Here is a 17702-nt window from a genome sequence, read left to right on the forward strand (position 1 = left end):
TTGCCGGGGCACATCTTCCTAAGAGCTGTCACCGCTCGCGTCCAGGAATGCGCCCCCTACTGTCGGGGTAAAATCCAGATGCTTCCATATACGCAAATACTTGCACACACATATCCGCAAACACACACATCCACAAATACATATACAACACACACATACACAACATATACATATATAAATACACATGCACAAACACATACACAACCCACACATATATACAAATACGTGCATAGCACACACATATACAATATATATACATACATGCTACATACATGTACACAAGTACATGCACAACACACATACATACTCAAATACATGTACCACACACATGCAAATACATGCGCACACATATCCACAAACACACACATCTACACCACAAATACATATACTATACAAATATACACACACAAATACACATATATACAAATACATATATGGCATACACAACACACGTAAATACACATGCACAAATACATATACACATAGTCCACACATGTACACAAGTTCATATATAAACATGTACACACATATACAAAGACAACACACATATACAAACATATACACAGCACATACATACAACACACAAATACAAAATACATACACATATATACAATTTATTGAGTAAATTATCAATAATTGTCAATAATTATTAAATTATCAAATTCATTCTTTTCAGTAAGACTGTAAGGTAGGACCTATTGTATTATCGTCTTTTTGCGTGAGCAAACAGACTCAGGGAAGTCGAATTCTTCCCAGGCCATAGGTACTGGAGAGAGGCAGAGCCAGGACTTGACCCTGGTTCCCCAGACCCCAAAAGCCATCCCCCTACCCACAATGCCAGAGACCACAACTGGGAACCTACAGACCACCTCTTCTGTACAGAAGTGTTGTTTTTTTGTGGTGTGACCAGTGTGTTCTTTTAAAAAATATTAGGCCAAGATTTAAAATGAAAAGATTTTGTTTTAATTTTTTAAATATTTATTTATTTATTTATTTTATTTTGGCTGTGCTGGCTCTTGGATGCGGCATGCGGGCTTCTTAGCTGCGGCATGCGAACTCTTAGTTGCGGCACGCAAACTCTTAGTTGCGGCATGCGGGATCTAGTTCCCAGACCAGGGATCGAACCTGGGGCCCCTGCATTGGGAGCGTGGAGTCTTAACCACTGGATCACCAGGGAAGTCCCTAAAATGAAAAGACTTGATATAAATTGTGACTTCTCTTGAAACATGAGACCATCTGGTCCTCCATCCCTGCCTGGCACAATGACTAGAGCTGAATGGGGCTTCCCCCTTAGGACAAGGTGTGGGTCCCCAGTTTGCCCCAGTCCCCACCACTCTCTGTCGTCAGCCCCAACACGTGGAGGTGGGTTGGTTGCAGACCTGATTGGAAAACCAGAATTCCGCCACCCAGCCTGTTTCACTTGGTCCCATGACGTGCTTGGTCCCTTTCAGCGTGTGAGCCTGAGAACCTTGCACTTGATCTGCTGCCATTTGTGCTGGGCCTCAGCTTTCTTCTCCAGACTCATTTCATACCCCAAACTCCATGCCCCAGCTGTGCAGGGCTACCCCCGCGTCCCTGAACACGCTATGCTCCATCTGGCTGTCTCTGGGCCTTTGCGTGTGCTGTCCCCTCTCCCTGGTGTGCCCTTCTTCTGAAAGACTTAAGGACTCAGCCTGGAGGGAGCTCTGCAGAGACCCCCAGGTGTCCCTTCTGGGCTTGTACAGCTTCCAGACTCTCCCCAGCACAGCCTTTATCTCTCCATTCTGTTATTAATTTGCTTGTATTTCTGTCTATTGGACTGTGAGCTTCCAGAGGGCCAGAGTCTATCTCATTACCTCTCAAATCCCTGGGGCCCTGACACAGGTGCTGGTTACTCCTCCTACAGGAAGTCTACCATGATTTTTCCTCTTCTCCCCTCTTTATCAACTGAGCCTTCAGAGTTCAGCACATATTACCCTGTGCTGTCTTTTAAACCCATCATAGGCCTCCAGGCTGGAACAGAAGGGGAAAAGAGGCCTGGAGAAGGGCCCAAAGTCACACAGAGGCAGAATCAGGACTAGCACTCCTCACTTGAGAAAGGCCATTTTCCTTTTAGGAAGCCCTTCTTCACAGGGCTCAGTCCTCTAATCATTCCCAAGGACTCCCGAGAAAAGTTTCAGCTGGAAAAGAAAAATATGATGGGTTCCAAATTCTGAAAGGTACAAAACTGAAGTCAGTAGATGTTTCAATTATGTCTTCAAACACCCTTATTAAATTTAGCATTATGGCTGCATCATTACATTTGAAACTGTTTTGTGAGTTAGACTTCCTCAATCTGTAAGAATTCCTGAGTGTGCAGGGTGATTGCTGAGAAATCCAAAATACAGAGGGCCTGGACACTTGCACCCTGAAAACTGTCCTGTCCCAGAGGTGCTCTACCCTAGAACAGTGGTGGGAGGGTCTGGGCGCCCCAGCTGGCTCATGGGAAACTCCCCTCTCTCCTACAGAGATACTCTCAGGTTCCGAGGAGGATCAGGTGTCTTCTAATACCAACAGCTATGACTACGGTGAGTCCAGTGCCCTGTGCCTGGCTGGGATGGAGAGGTGGGGAGATGGGGCCATCCAGGTCCCACCTCGGCTAAGCTCTGGGCCGGGTTTGCCTGCACCCTGGTCAGGCCCTGGGCTTTTCCTTCTTCCCAATGGTGGGGGGGACTGGTGGGAGGAGGAGGGAAGAGGGTTTCCCGGAGGCTGAGCCAGCCATGGACAGCTGCCCTTCCCACCTTGCACCCCCAGGTGAGGAGTACCGGCCGCTGCTCTTCTACCAGGAGACCACGGCTCAGATCCTGTTGCAGGCCCTCAACCCCCTGGATTACAGGAAGTGGAGGACCAAGTCGGTGTACTGGAGGGTCCTCAAGGTGTTCAAGGTAAGGGGGGACTCTGAGCCAGGCTCCTGGCTTCATGACAGCACAGGACAGTGGCCCCTCAACCTTCTCCAGAGCAATGAGGGGAGGGGAGGGCTCTGCTGAGGACTTGATGGGGAAATGGATGAGCTGGGACTTGATGGGGAAACTGAGTCATGGAGCATAACTAGGGCTCTGCCCCCCATGGAGGAATGAGAGCATCTTCTCAGGGACAGAGAGAGAGGAGATGGGGACCCCTCCTGACCAGGTGAGGGCAGGGAACTGGGACGGGGAGGGAGTGGGTCATAGTGAGTCCAAATGAGGCCGAGACTGCTCTCCTCTGATCCCCACTGCTTCCCTGAGCTAAATGTCTCCTGAGGTCTCGATGTGGGCAGGGGTATCCAGGCTGGTTTACGTGAGGCACAACTGCAGCTGCCTTCCACCACCCAGACCAAAAAAGTCAGGGGTCTCACCTCACAGCCCTCCAACGTGGATACCTCTTAGGCCTTCTCAGACCCAGGGGGTAGATAATGAACTATATTTATACCCCACAGTGGCTCTGGCTACATCATGACCTTGGGCAAGTCACTTCATCTCTCTGAGCTGCAGTTTTTTCTCCACTGAAAAATGGGGATAATGACAGTACCTTTCTTCTGGAGTGGTTGTATTAGTAAGTTATTGCTGCAGCAGTGCTGTGTAACAAACAACCCCCCAACATCTCATTAACTTATGATGACAATATTTATTCTTGTTCAAGAGCCTATAAGTCATCTAGGGTGACTCTGGTTGGTGGTTCAGGTCTGCCCCCCCATCTCATTCTGGGGCCAGTGGGAGTGTGCTCTTTTCTTGGCAGAAGAGACCAAGGCAAACTCTCCAAGCACATTTTATGCCTCTGTTCACATCACATTCACCAACAGCCCATTGGCCAAAGCAAGTGACATGGCCAAGTTCAACATCAGTGGGACAGGGAAATATGTTCTGCAGACTCTAGTCATTTGACAAAGTGTGGGAATGTTTAATTCTGTTACAGGAAGGGACTGAAGAGTTGGGAACCGTATCCAGCCTACTACAGTGATTGTGACAATTTAACGAACTAATATATGTAAAGGGCTGGCTCTGGTGCTTAGCATATAGTAAGCACTCCGTAAGTGTTGTCCGTGGTTTAGTTACCGGCTAAAAACACAAGGTGTGGGGTTAGTCAGAGCTGCCCCTCTATCCTGGTTTCATATACCCTTCTGTGTGGCTTTGGCAAAGTTTCTTAACCTCTCTGAGCCTCAGTTTCTTTATCTGAAAGGTAGGAAAATTAGACTTCCTATTCACAGCGTTGTCAGGATTAGCAGTTGGGGCGCTGTACTAGCCCTCGGTGTGTGGCAACGTGTTACAGCAGCAGTAGGAGGCTAATCCAGGCACTTGGGGGCCTGCACACAGTGGGTGCTCTATTAGCAACAGCCTTGTTCTTGAGTAACTGAGCTGAGGGTGGGGCAGCCGAGCACAGGCCTCCCTGGCTTCCCGCACTTGGCAGCTACCCGTGGAGTTCCTGCTGCTCCTCACCGTCCCCGTCATGGACCCCGACAAGGAGGATGGGAACTGGAAACGGCCCCTCAACTGCCTGCACCTGGTCATCAGCCCCCTGTTCTTGGTCCTGACCCTGCAGTCGGGGGCCTGTGAGTATCCCCTCCCCCAGGCCAGCCCACCTCCCTCTTCCCCATCTTCCCGAGTTTTCTTCTCAGCCACACCAGGGGACCCTGGGCCAGAGGGGCAATCCTGGACATACAGCCGGTGTTTAATGTGTGCTTGTGCCATGAAGGACACCAGCCTCCCGCAGTCACTTGGTCCAGGCCCGCTGGCTCCAGATGGAGGCTGGACACCGGTGGGCCTCGGACCAAGTCCAGCCCTCTGGCTCATTCCCTTGCCTTACACAGTTTGCAGATTTCACGTCAAAATCCAGGACTGGGCTTCTCAAGAAGGTCTGGGCCACATTCCTAAAAGCAAAATTGGCTGGAGCTGAGCAGAGGGGCACCCCCCGCCCCCCCACAATGCGGGTGCCCACTGACTGATTCCTCACAGGCCCCTCCATTGCCTACTGTGGGTGACCTGGGTGGGTTACTTCACTCATTTGTGTGACCTGGCTGGTCCCCACTGGCACTGAGTCTTCCCCCGCCTGCCCCAGGCTTTCCTTTTCTGACCTGCTCTGGCTAAGGCAATGCCCAGTCTTGTCGGGTGTCTTCTAACTCCTGCTACCTAGGTTCTTCCCGTTGTCTGACCTTAGTATCTCATGCTGCGCATTCCTCTCTCTGTCATCTGGGCTCCTGCCCCTCAACCCAGGGGCATCTCCTGGAGTGGAGGTAGGGCTCTGGTAGCAAATGCATAGCTGGCTGTGGCTTTTTTGCGAAAGTGTGTCTGGATGAAAAGGCTGCCAGATTCTCTGTGTTTCGCCTCCATTTTATGGGAGGACACAGGCACTGAGGGAAGGAGCGTCCATCAGGACACAGTGTGGACCCAGAGCGGGGAAGGGCGCCCCCTTCGGGTGCCAGCTGTCTGGTTCATTACGGCCGGCCTCTCCAGCCTGCGGGCTGGCTTCACCATCCTTGTGGCTTCTTAAAAGAGGGGCTCCCAAGCGTTAGTCATTCAGGAACGATCTTGATTTTTCTCTCACTCTAAACTGTTATATTTGATACTTAAATCAGCTCTTTTTTTTTTTTTAATTTATTGGAAAGGAATCTGTATCACCTGCATCAGTAGGAAACTGGCATCATTTCCAATACATTTAAGGTATTTAAATTTGTTACAGTGAGAGAATTGATGAAGGAATCCGTTTCCTGGGATGTGATTCTATGATATGTAGTGTCTTGTCCACCTGCCCCAACACCATCTAGTGGTAGCTGGTCCAGGCTAATGCGTTTGTGACCCCGCTTCTGGGCCGAGCACTGGATAGAACCCCCAGACTGTGGGAGTAGCGCAGTTATGCATGATGTACATAGCAGCTTATGGTAAAAATGGGTCATTTTAATACTGACACCGTACTCAATAATCTTGTACATGTCCCATAAAAAAATGTCAGGGAACAGTTCAAGTAGAATTTCAGGTTTGGGTGCTGATGGTGGAGCTAAGCTTCTTCCCTGAATCTTAGGGAGATGTGTTGTTCTTCTTTTCTGGTTTACAAGACCTGGGTAATGAAATATACTACAAAGACTCTTCATTTTAGGAGATTATTTTCAATGATGCCAATTACTGGTATAAATACTAGACTTAGAAGTATAAAATAGATGCTAGCTTTCCAGTGATGTTGAAGGGGTGTTCTACAGGTTGTCCTCCAATTCATGTTAGTGTTAATAGGTCTGCTACTAGTACTCAGTACAGACACTGGCTAAGAGGTCGGAATGTTATGCTTCGTTGCTTGGATATGTGGAGTATTGGGATAAATGCTAGGATTAAGATTGAAATGACTAGGGCTGGAACTCCTCCTAATTTGTTGGGGATTGATCGTAAGATTGCCTATGCGAATAGGAAATACCATTCTGGTTTAACGTGTGGTGGTGTGTTGAGGGGGTTTGCTGGGGTCTCCTAGTAAGTTGGGTGAAAATAAAACGAATATTAGTAATGCTAGAACTAGTAGTAAGGCAGCTAAGATGTCTCTAATTGTACAGTAGGGGTGAAATGGAATTTTATCTATGTCGGATGAAATTCCTGTGGGATTATTAGGTCCTGTTTCGGGAAGGAATAGTAGGTGGACAGCTGCTAGTGCTGCGATGATAAATGGGAGGACGAAATGGAAGGCGAAGAATCGTGAAAGAGTTGCTTTATCTACGGAAAAGCCGCCTCGTTCATTCGACAAGTTTTGTCAAATGTATGGGATTGCTGAAAGAAGGTTGGTAATGACTGCCCTCCTCAGAATGATCTTTGTCCTCATGGTAATGCATAGCCTATGAATGCAGTGGCTATAACTGTGAATAGCAGAATAATTCCAATATTTCATGTTTCTAGGAAAGTGTAGGACCCATAATATGGGCCACGTCCTACGTGAATAAATAGGCAGATAAAGAATACGGACGCTCCATTTGCATGTATACACCGAGTGAGTCATCCGTAATTTACGTCTCGGCAGATGTGTGTTACTGATGAGAAAGCGGTTACTGTGTCTGATGTATAGTGTATTGCTAGGAACAAGCCTGTCAGGATTTGTAAAATTAAACAGATACCTAGTAGAGAAACAAAATTCTATCATGATGAAATGTTTGATGGGGCTGGAAGATCAATAAGTGTGTTGATAATTTTTATTAATGGGTGTGATTTTCATATGTTGGTCATTAGTGTTCTTGTAGTTGAATAACAACGATGATTTTTCATGTCCTTGGACATGGTTAGATTCCTTGTAAGAATAATGATAACATACATTAATTTTGAGTACTATTTTTGTAATTAGTTTTGTGGGGTTTTCTTCAAAACCTTCACCTATTTATGGAGGACTTGGGTTGATTGTGGGTGGTGGTGTTGGTTTTGGAATTGTGTTGAATTTTGGTGGTTTGTTTTTAGGTTTAATGGTATTTTCGATTTATCTAGGGGGAATACTGGTAGTATTTGGTTATACAATGGCTGTGGCTACTGACCCTGAAGTTTGGGTTTCTTTTTTTTTTTTTAACTATTTTTATTTATTTATTTTTTTAAATAAATTTATTTATTTATGGCTGCGTTGGGTCTTGGTGTGCGTGGGCTTTCTCTAGTTGTGGCGAGCGGGGTCTACTTTTTGTTGCGGTGTGCGGGCTTCTCACTGAGGTGGCTTCTCTTGCTGCGGAGCACGGGCTCTAGGCGTGCGGGCTTCAGTAGTTGTGGCACGTGGATTTCAGTAGTTGTGGCTCACGGGCTCTAGAGTGCAGGCTCAGTAGTTGTGACGCACGGACTTAGTTGCTCTGCGGCATGTGGGATCTTCCCAGACCAGGGCTTGAGCCCGTGTACCCTGCATTGGCAGGCGGATTCTTAACCACTGCGCCACCAGGGAAGTCCCGAAGTTTGGGTTTCTAATAAGACTGTTTTAGGAATACTTCTCTCAGGACTGATTGTAGAATTTTCAACAGTGCTGTAAGTTTTAAAAGACGAAGAGGTGGAAGTTTATTTAAGTTCAATGGGCTAGGAGATTGGGTTATTCATGACACAGGTGATTCTGGCTTTTTTTAACGAGGAAGCCATAGGAATTTCAGCATTATATAGTTATGGTACTTGATTGGTAATTGTTACTGGTTGATTACTGCTTATTGGTGTTGTGGTTATTATGGAGTTTGCTTGTGGTAATTAAATAAAACTATGCTTAGAGTAAGGGTAATGAGGAATGATAGGAAATATAGTTTGATTAGACCTTTTTGGTCTGAAACTAGTGTCGAGAATTTAATTGAATAACGGAAGTGGTGTTTGGTAAAACTCTTTCTAGTCAGATTAAGTCTAGGAGAGAAGATGCTGATTTTTGGCTTGTTGATAGATTTAAGTAGGGTGGTAGGCAGTGTATGATAGTGGGAAAATACCCTACAAGGTTGGAGAATTTGAAGGTGCTTGAGGGGTAATTAAATTTTATGTTTTGTGTAAGATTAATTTCACGTGCTAAAGTTAAAGCCTAGGACAGTCACTGTGAGGGCAGTTAATTTTAGGTAGAACAGTATGGTTATTAGGGGAACTGAATGTTGCTGGAGATAATAAATCCGGCAAAAATGCTTCCAGTTAATAAGCATTTAATAGAATTAATCAGGAGCGGGTTATTTTCATTGATTAAAGTTAAGGCGGAGAAGCGAGGGTAGAGATAGAGAGCCCTGCCTGGGGGGTGCCGTGTCCACCAGCCAAGTCTCCCAATTTCACTGCCAACCTCCATCCTCCCTCTCTAGGCCACCCCCAGAGCCATCTTTCTAAAGTGCCACTTTTCACATGTTGTGGTCACTCCTCCACTCTAAGACCTCCATGGCTCCCCCATGCCTCTTGGAAAAAGCCTATGTCCTCCAACTATCATTCAAGGCCTCTGAGACCCTGAGCCAGCCACCTTCTCCAGGCCTTTTTCTGCTATTGATGACACTAACTTGCTCAATTCCTTCCCACCCATCTCTTCCCTCTTCCTGTAGAACCCTTGTGCCCCTCTCTGCTTATGACTCAGCTCACATCCTCAGCACGCCAAGAAGTCCTTCCTGACTACGCCATGCCCCAGCCACCTCCTGAAATTCCTCTAACACAGGACTGGGAAATACAGAGAAAGGACCTCTCACCCAGGCGTCAGGTTCCAAAGCCAGCTCTATAAGTAAAAGTCACATCCGTCAAAATTACCCCCTGAAAATCTCCCACAGTGTATTGTGCACACAATTTTATATATTCAGCCCCCTCGTGTAATCCTTATGCCCACTGCTGTTTGCGAGCCCATGAGCTAGACTAAAGAACAAAAGGAAAGTCTTGTTACATGTGCCTGGGCAGTTTAACCATCCATTGCCTTTGAGACTAGTGGTGAAAGGATGGTATGTGGAGAATTCTAGAGTGTTCTGCCTGCCTGCAGGGTTTCCTCCCTTTGGTGTTTTTATATGAAGCCTCTGGAACCTTCGTAACTTTATAATGGATTGGTTTGTGGAGTAGACTTCTCAAGAGAGCCAGAATCAGTGAGTAAGTTTGTATTTGACTGTACAGTTCATCTCATGGAGCGATGCCCATCCATTGGTAATGCCTGGCTGGAGGGTGCTGTCTTGAAGCTCAGTTGGACCAAAGCATCATGGTTGATTAGTGATGTCTGCCATGGGCACGGGAAAGGATAGTGGTGGTGAGTAGTCTTAGCCATTCCCATCCTAGTTCCACAACAAAAGGCTGGAGAGTCTGTTTTTCATGTGTTTGTCTTTTCTTTCCAATGTGAGTAGCTTGCGGGCAGGGGCTGTGTCTTTAATTTCTCTGTCTCCCTGAAGTGTCTAGGACAGGACTGGGCACATAGGAGGTATCTACCCTATATCCAAACAATCGAATTTTATCTGTGCATTTTATCCATGGGTCTCCCCTCCACAGCATCTCAGTCATTCTTAGGGGGCTTCCAGGAGGAGGCGCCAAGTTGAAGCCACGGAGAGTACCAGTTCCCTTTCTCGTCCCTCTGCAGATGGCGTCTATGAGATAGGTGGCCTCTTTCCCGTCTGGGCCGTAGTGGTGATCGCAGGCACAGCCTTGGCTGCAGTGACCTTTTTTGCCACATCCAACAGCGAGCCCCCCAGGCTTCACTGGGTAAGAAACCTAGGCTCTCCAAGCCGGGAGAGGGGACACTGAGGTCTCCTGGGAAGATGTTCTGGGACAGTTTGGCCGCTAATCACTTTCCACCATGACAGGTCTTTAAAGCCACTTTTAAGGAGTTTTGTGCCTGTTCAGGGTCCACTTCTTTTGGTAACAGCTTTATTTTATTGCGCTGTAATTCACACACCATACAAGTCACCCGTTTGAGGTATACAACTTAATGGTGTTCATTATATTCACAGAGCTGTGCAACCATCACCACAATTTGAGAGCATCTTCATCACCCCAAAAAGAAACCCTGTACCCAGTAGCAGGCGCTCCCCATCCTCCCCACCATCCCCTGGCCACCACGAGTCTGCTTTCTGCCTCTCTAGATTTTCCTGTTCTATTTATTTCACATACATGGAATCATACAATATGTGGTCTTTTATGACTGCCCTCTTTCCCTTAGCAAAATGTTATCAAGGTTTATCCATGTTGTAGCATGTATCAGTACTTCATTCCTTTTCATGGTTGAATACTATTCGATTATACAGATATAGCATATTTTGTTTATCGATTCATCCATTAACGGACCCTGGGTTGTTTTTCCACTTTTTAGATATTATGAATAATGCTGCCATGACCATTGGTTTAAAATTTTTTCTGTAGAAATAATCCTTTCATTTCTCTTGGGTGTATTCCTGGGTCAAATGTGAACTGTATGTTTACCTTTTTAAAGACCTACCAGACTCTTTTCCACCATCCTAACTAGGAAGCACCTGGGTTCCTAACGATCACATTCCAGTGATGGAGTTGTTTGGTCTTTGGGGGTGTTTTTTCCCCATTCTCTCACCTCTGCAGGATGTTAAAAAATTTTTAGGTAGTTTGTCCAGAGACCTTTTCCTCAAAAGTTTACTTAATTATTTTTTTTTTCTTTTTTTTTTTTTTGCTAATTATTGCTTTTAAAAATTCTAGTTTTTATTTTCAGAAACTCTGAATGGATGTACCAGCCCAAAGGAAGTTGAATTTTCAGCCAATTGGTTATTTAGAGAAATGGTCTTAGGCAGTGTTTCTTACTAGTCTTTGAGGTACTGACACATGTTCCAAGGTGGATGCACCTTGAAAACATGATGCTGAGTGAAAGAGGCCAGTCACGGAGGACCACGTATTGTGTGAGGCCATTTCTATGACATGTCTAGAATAAGCGAATCCAGAGAGACAGAAAATAGAGGAGTGATTGCCAGGGGCTGCGAGGAAGGTTGGGTGGGCTGGGGAGTGACTGGTCATGGGTATGGAGTTTCTTTTTCTGGTGATGAGGTGGCATTTGGTCCATAGACTAGAAATCTGATGAAAGCTATGATGAACTCCTTTTTGACAAAATGGTAATATTGATCTAGCGTTTTATTGAGCACTTAATATATGCCAGGCTCTAACTGCTTTGCATCTACTAACTCATTTTATGCTCATGAGAACCTCACGGAGTAGGTTCTGTTATTGTCCCATTTTATAGCTGAGGAACTAAGGCTGTGTCCCTGTTCCCTCCCCCAGCTCTTTGCTTTCCTGGGCTTCCTGACCAGCGCCCTGTGGATCAACGCAGCTGCCACGGAGGTGGTGAACATCTTACGGTCCCTGGGTGTGGTCTTCCGGCTGAGCAACACCGTCCTGGGGCTCACGCTGCTGGCCTGGGGGAACAGCATTGGAGGTGACTTGGGGCCGGGTGGGCTTCTAGAATGAGCACAGCCACCTCACTGCTTTTTGCTCCTCCAGACAGAATTGCATGTGGGCAGGGGCGTCCGGGGTATCTGCCCTCAGCAGGCGCTCAGTGCCTGTCATTTGGAGTGACCATCATTGGGCATCGGGGTGGGATGGCCCAGACTGTACCTGAGCTGGGAGGCTCTGTAGAAGCCCCCAGCCTCTTCCCCACTCTCTGATGCATGGACACTCAATGGCTCCCCAGACTTCAGGCAGGACATGGAGCTCATTGCAGCCAACCAGGTGGAATGTGTCCATGGGTGTGCGACATGGGTAGGCATTCACTCATACATACGGATATCCTTCTCTAGCTAGAGCTGCCAAGTACGGTTGGTCAGGTTGTGCACTGCCCAAGAGCATCCTGACAAGGGATCAGGGGGCCCAAAGTCTAGCTCTCCTTCCACTCACCTTTTTGGGCCCCTTTTCCTAATTTGCACCAAGGTACTGTGTGTGCTAGCAGCAGATGGGACATGGGTGAAAGATTGGTGGTGGCATGTCACACCCTCAAAGTTGCCCCTGGTGGAAAAGAGGCAGGTAGAAGGAATTAAGGAGGGAATTGTGTCTTACGGGACGATGTGGCCTCCCATAGCACCCAGCCAGCTAGTGCCAGAGCCAGGCAGACCTTCATCAGGGTTTGTTGAGTGAATGACTGTGGGTAGAATGAAGGAGTGAATGAACAAGAAGGGCCAGGGGAAGCCTTGCACAACTCAAGGCCTTCTCGTATTTCCACACAGATGTCTTCTCAGATTTCACGCTGGCCCGCCAGGGCTACCCGCGGATGGCGTTCTCGGCCTGTTTTGGTGGCATCATCTTCAGTATCCTTTCTGGGGCTGCCCTTCCCTCAGTGCTGGGAGCCAAGGGTGTGCTCCGTGGCCCCCAACCCCACACCGCCCCGGATTGGCTTTCACTGGAACACGTGGGGCAGGTGATGCGGCTGCTTAAGCTCAGCTTTTTCATCTGTAAAAATGGGGATATTGAGAGGACTGATCTCATAGGTTGTTATAAGGATTGAATGAGGTGACAGAAGTGCTTTGCACCTGGCAAACAGCAGTGATGGCAGATATTCGTCTTGTTAGGGCAGAGGTATTATTAGTAGGTGCCCACACTAAGCTTGTGGAAGACCCCTCCCTCTTGCTTACAGATGTCATGGTCTGTAGATGTCAGGGTTGGCAAACTTTTTCTTAAAGGGCCAGAGAGTACATATTTTAGATTCTGTGGACCATAGGATCTCTTTTGCAACTCTTCAACTCTGCTGTTGTAATGTGAAAACAGCCATGGGCAATACATAAACAAATGGGCGTGACTGGGTCCCAATATAACTTCATTAATAAAAGCAGACCTTGAGCCAGATTGTCCTGCAGGCTTTAATTTGCCACCCCTTGGTCTATATAGAAAAGGCAGGGTCAGGCCGCCTGGGGCTGTGAAAAAGACAGGGCTTTGAATCTGGACAGTCTTGGGTGCCGGTTTCAGCACTGCTGCATGCCAGCTGTGTGACCTGTGTGCAGCATGCCTCCTGCTGTCTGTCACTCCCAGGTGCTCACTGTGACCCGCTCCTGGCTTTAGGGCTGTGGCTTCTCCTGACCACAGCCCTAAAGCCAGGTTGGGGTGGGAAGGACGGAGCCCTTGCTGGAGCAGCGTCCCCTGAACAACCCCTAGAGGTGGCCCCTAGACATGCTCCGTCACCAGTCTCCCCAGTGGACCATGGGTGGTCACTTCACCTCACTTCCCATTTCTCCATCTTACCAGGTACCAAGCGTTTCTGTCACCTCCTGCGATCCTTACAGACTGAGGCAAAATGTGCACTGGAGACTCTCTTAGAGGCGCTAAAACTGGATAAGGTCTCCTCAGATAGGGTGGCTTTTGGGGGGAGGGGGGAACACAGCCAGAGATCAGAAAGAAAGCCAGTGGGCCGTGTGGTTGGGGTTATGGGGCATTATGTTCTGGCAAACTTCCTGAGCTGGGCTGCAGATATCCTGGTGGGCGTGGGGCTGGGCTGCCTGCTCCAGATCTCCAGGGGCCACGTGGAGGTGGAGGTGAGTGGCCAGATGCTTCTGCAGGGGCCTCCTCATAAAGCTCTCTTCTCCTCCTCCCCTCTTCCCCCTTCTCCCTCGCCCTCCTTCTCCCCCTCCCTTTTTCTCCCCCTCTTCCCGGTCCTCCTCTTCCCCCTCCCTCCTCTGGACCGGAGACCATTCACATCTCAGTAGATGACACTTACTGGGGAGAGGACTTGTCTACATTTGCGACGTGTCTGATTTGTAGAATACCTTAAAAACATTTTGCATATAGGGTTAAAAAAGGTATTCCTTGCAAGGTCACAGAGTAATTAAGATGTAGCTTTGAGGGAAAGGGGCAGGAAGGCCCAGGATTGGGGTCTTGGTCTCATCACTGAAGTCTCTTGCTATGTGACTTTGAATGAATCAGGACTCTGAGGATCTTTGAGCCTCAGTTTCCTCACCTGTGAAATGGGGTTGATGCCTCCCCTACCACCACCACCACAAGCTTCCTGGATAAGCAGACATGAGGTAAGGGCCAGGCTGAACACCTTATCCCACCACTGCCTGGAGGGAACAGGCTGGGGTGAGAGAGAATGTTGGCAACAGCCCAGAAAGGGGGGATCTCCATAGATTTGGAGAAGTTCTGAAATGCACTGAGCAGCAGAGTTTCTTTGGGTTCAAGGGCACCCAGGAATTTCCTGGGAACATGTGAGACCTCCTGACCCAGGCATTCCAGGGGCTGGGGGCTGGAAACCTGCATTTTAAACATGCTCCCTGGGGACCGATGAAGGTTTGGACACTTGAGAAACAGGTTTCCAACAAGGTTGAAAACTCAAAACACTACTTCAGGGCAGGTAACCAAATCGTGTGGGTGACTCAGGTGGGCCTCCTGTGGCCAGATAATCCAGCTTTTCTAGAGAAGAAATTGAGATTCCTAAGTGAAGTTTTCTCTTTGGAAATGTTGCACAGGGCCAGCAGCACCCTGTGCAAGGCAGAGTCAACCCAGATTCGGGCCCCAGCTTTGCATTCCCAAGGACTTGGATTCAGAGGCCAAACCAGAGAAGGATGGAGACGGGGAGCGGATGTGGCCCAGGGGATGGTTTTAAGGCTAATCGCGTGGAAGCAGTTGGAATGTGCAGCTGAATGATGGCGTCGTTAATGGGAACAAAGTCGCCCACCTCTTTCTCCAAGAGGCAGCTAGTTCTTGAACAGACTCTTGCCGCTGACTTGTAATTAACTGGCAGCAGGGCCGGCCTTTCACAGTGGCCACGCCCATAAGCAAATAGCTACTTACCGCTTGAAAAGTTTGCTTTTCTAAGGGGTAAACACCCTGTGTCTGCAAATTTTGTTTATACTCTTCACGGGTTTAATAGGTTCCTTTCATTCTCGATTTTCAGGTGGCTCCTGATACTGAGGCTTTAGGGCTTGGTCCCCTGAGAGCCCTACTTCTTTTCTCTGGCTCCTTGTGGAATGTGTGTGTGGGGGGGTTATGTCTGTCTGTCTGCATTCCACTGCCTTTGTTTGTGCTCCTGCTTTTAATTGCATAAGACATAGGGCATCATGAGAGGTCATCATAGAAGGATGTCCATGGCGTATTGTTGGCTGAAAAACAGGTTGCTCTTAAGCACGTACCTATTGTATGGTCCCATTTGTGGTTTCAGAATGGATGGACAGGCCTGTATGTGCACACGTGTACCCACACATCTGTGTGTACATGTATCATTGTATGGGGAAACAGGGTAGGGTATGAGCTTGGACTTCGCAAATCTGAGTACTGCTATCTCTGCCTCAAAAGCAAAGGAATTGATAAATGATCCGGGGACAGGATGCCAAAAGAGTTTGCATAGAATCATGACTCAAACCCCTAGCTCTTTCGATTCCACATACTGTGATCTCTAATTCAACACAAATGTTTCCCCCCCCCCACGCTTAAAGATCGTGAAATGAAAATACAGGTGCTATAGTTGTTGAAGAAAGTCCCCATATAAGCGGACCCATGCAGTTCAAACCAGTGTTGTTCAAGGGTCGGCTGTACTCAGTTTCCTCACTGTGGATTGGTCCTAACGGTCTCCTTATGTGATGGGGAGATAAAAGACTAAGGTGGGTGTAATATACCTAGGATAGCACCTAGGGTTAAGTCTTCCATATATGTTAGATAGATGCTAACTAAATCTGAAAGGGAGAGAAGTAGGAAGAGGACAATTTCATTTCCTTTTATTCTGTGTTGCTGGAGAATTTTTCAACTACTGCATGTAATATATATATGTATACATATATATGCATATTTTTATATATACATACATATCTACATATACATATATATAAAACCTATATGAATTAGTTTCCTAGGGCTGCCATAACAAATTACTGCATACCAGGTGGCTTAAAAACATTGAACTTCAAGGTGCGGGGTGCCATCCCACTGGGCAGGCCGAAAGTCCCTCCGTGGCCCCTAAGGAGGGGCCCTCAAACCTCAGTTTGACTGTCGGCTGCAGTGACCCAGCCTCTCTCCCCGTGTTCCCCGCAGCTGGAGCCGGATGGACTGTTGGTGTGGGTCTTGGCTGGCACCCTAGGCCTCAGCCTCGTCTGTTCCCTGGTCTCGGTCCCACTGCAATGCTTCCAGCTGAACAGAGTTTACGGCTGCTGCCTGCTCCTCTTGTACTTGACCTTCCTCCTGGTGGCCCTGCTCACTGAATTTGGAGTGATTCACTTGAAAACTGTGTGAGTGAAGCTGTGTCGGGGTCCGCCTGGTGGTCGGGGGTGTCACTGCAGGCGGTGAGACCGAGGATGAAGTGCCTTCGTTAGAACCCGCTCAGGCGAGCGTGGCCCAGGCAGAGACCATGAACGGGGCGTGGGCTCGTGGGGCTGTGCTCTCTGCCGAAGCTCCCCAGTCGCCGCTGTGTGCAGTAAGGACAGCTAAACCTTGTTTCTGGGACTGCGGAGGCTGGGCTTCCCTGTGGACAGAGTTCCAGGCAGCAGGTAGAAGTCTTCCATGCGTTATCTACAGAGCCTCTTGAAAGTTGGGGTCCGGGGCGAAGGGGATGCCTGGGTGCCTTCCAGGCTGGAGACAGTTGTGGAGGCCTAGGCCCCTCCCCATAGTCACCCCCTGTTGCCTTCCCGCTTCTTCTCTCAGGGCTGCCAAACCCGGGTTTAGGGAGTCAGGGTGACTTGGACCTGGCAGATAGAACAGCTTGTGCGCTGTGGGCCTCGGGCCGATGCGGGCTGAGTTCTAGAGCTGCGCTGTCCAACAGAAATAGAACGTGAGACACGTACCTAATTTTGAATCTTCTAGTCGCCACATTAATAAAACCAAAAGAAAAAGGTGAAATTAATGATAATATATATCACTCCAAAATAGCAGCCAGTGGCACTGGCCCATTAGTGGCTGCCATATTGGACGGCACAGCTCTAGACTCTGCCTCTAGAACTGTCTGCTGGCTTCAGAGGTTTCCCCAGCTGCAAAACAGGAGTCAGTTTGACTGTGCCCTGTGCCTACCTCAGGGGGAGCCCTGGGCTGGGGTTCCTTTGCCTGCGAGCTTCTGGGAGGGTGATGACCACTCCTGGGCGCCTTCCTGCTGTCAGCCAGTGACCCACCTTTTCAATAAGCAGCTCTTCCATTTGCTCAATGCCTTATGCCGGCAGTAAAGGGACTCAGCTGTCTTTTTTTCCAATGAAAAAATTATTAAATATTTCAAGTATACAGAAAATAACATACACCCAGCTGTTACTAGTTCTTCTTAACCTGGGTCAGGTTGACAAGTGGTCGGTTCCAGGGCCGAAGGCTCTTGGGCCTGACGGATCTGGACTTTGTGGCACGTCTAGGGGTGGGGCTGAGGTAGGGTCAGGAACGGGCAGGGACGGGTCC

At 48.2% G+C, this 17702-nt stretch overlaps 1 protein-coding gene across 1 annotated transcript in view; it reads left to right on the forward strand.

The window, feature by feature from the left end:
* Positions 1 to 17547, forward strand: part of SLC8B1 (solute carrier family 8 member B1) — a 29475-nt gene extending 11928 nt beyond the window's left edge. The window contains exons 8-15 of the mRNA XM_082416516.1: positions 2487 to 2546; positions 2773 to 2903; positions 4402 to 4543; positions 9982 to 10103; positions 11640 to 11793; positions 12578 to 12658; positions 13812 to 13876; positions 16365 to 17547. Coding sequence (XP_082272642.1) covers positions 2487 to 2546; positions 2773 to 2903; positions 4402 to 4543; positions 9982 to 10103; positions 11640 to 11793; positions 12578 to 12658; positions 13812 to 13876; positions 16365 to 16562 — 953 coding nt within the window. The 3' untranslated portion in view covers positions 16563 to 17547. The remainder of the gene's footprint in view (positions 1 to 2486; positions 2547 to 2772; positions 2904 to 4401; positions 4544 to 9981; positions 10104 to 11639; positions 11794 to 12577; positions 12659 to 13811; positions 13877 to 16364) is intronic.
* The last annotated feature ends 155 nt before the right edge of the window (positions 17548 to 17702 follow it).

This window comes from Balaenoptera physalus, assembly GCF_965194825.1.
Source record: "Balaenoptera physalus genome assembly, chromosome: 12".
Taxonomy (NCBI): domain Eukaryota; kingdom Metazoa; phylum Chordata; class Mammalia; order Artiodactyla; family Balaenopteridae; genus Balaenoptera; species Balaenoptera physalus.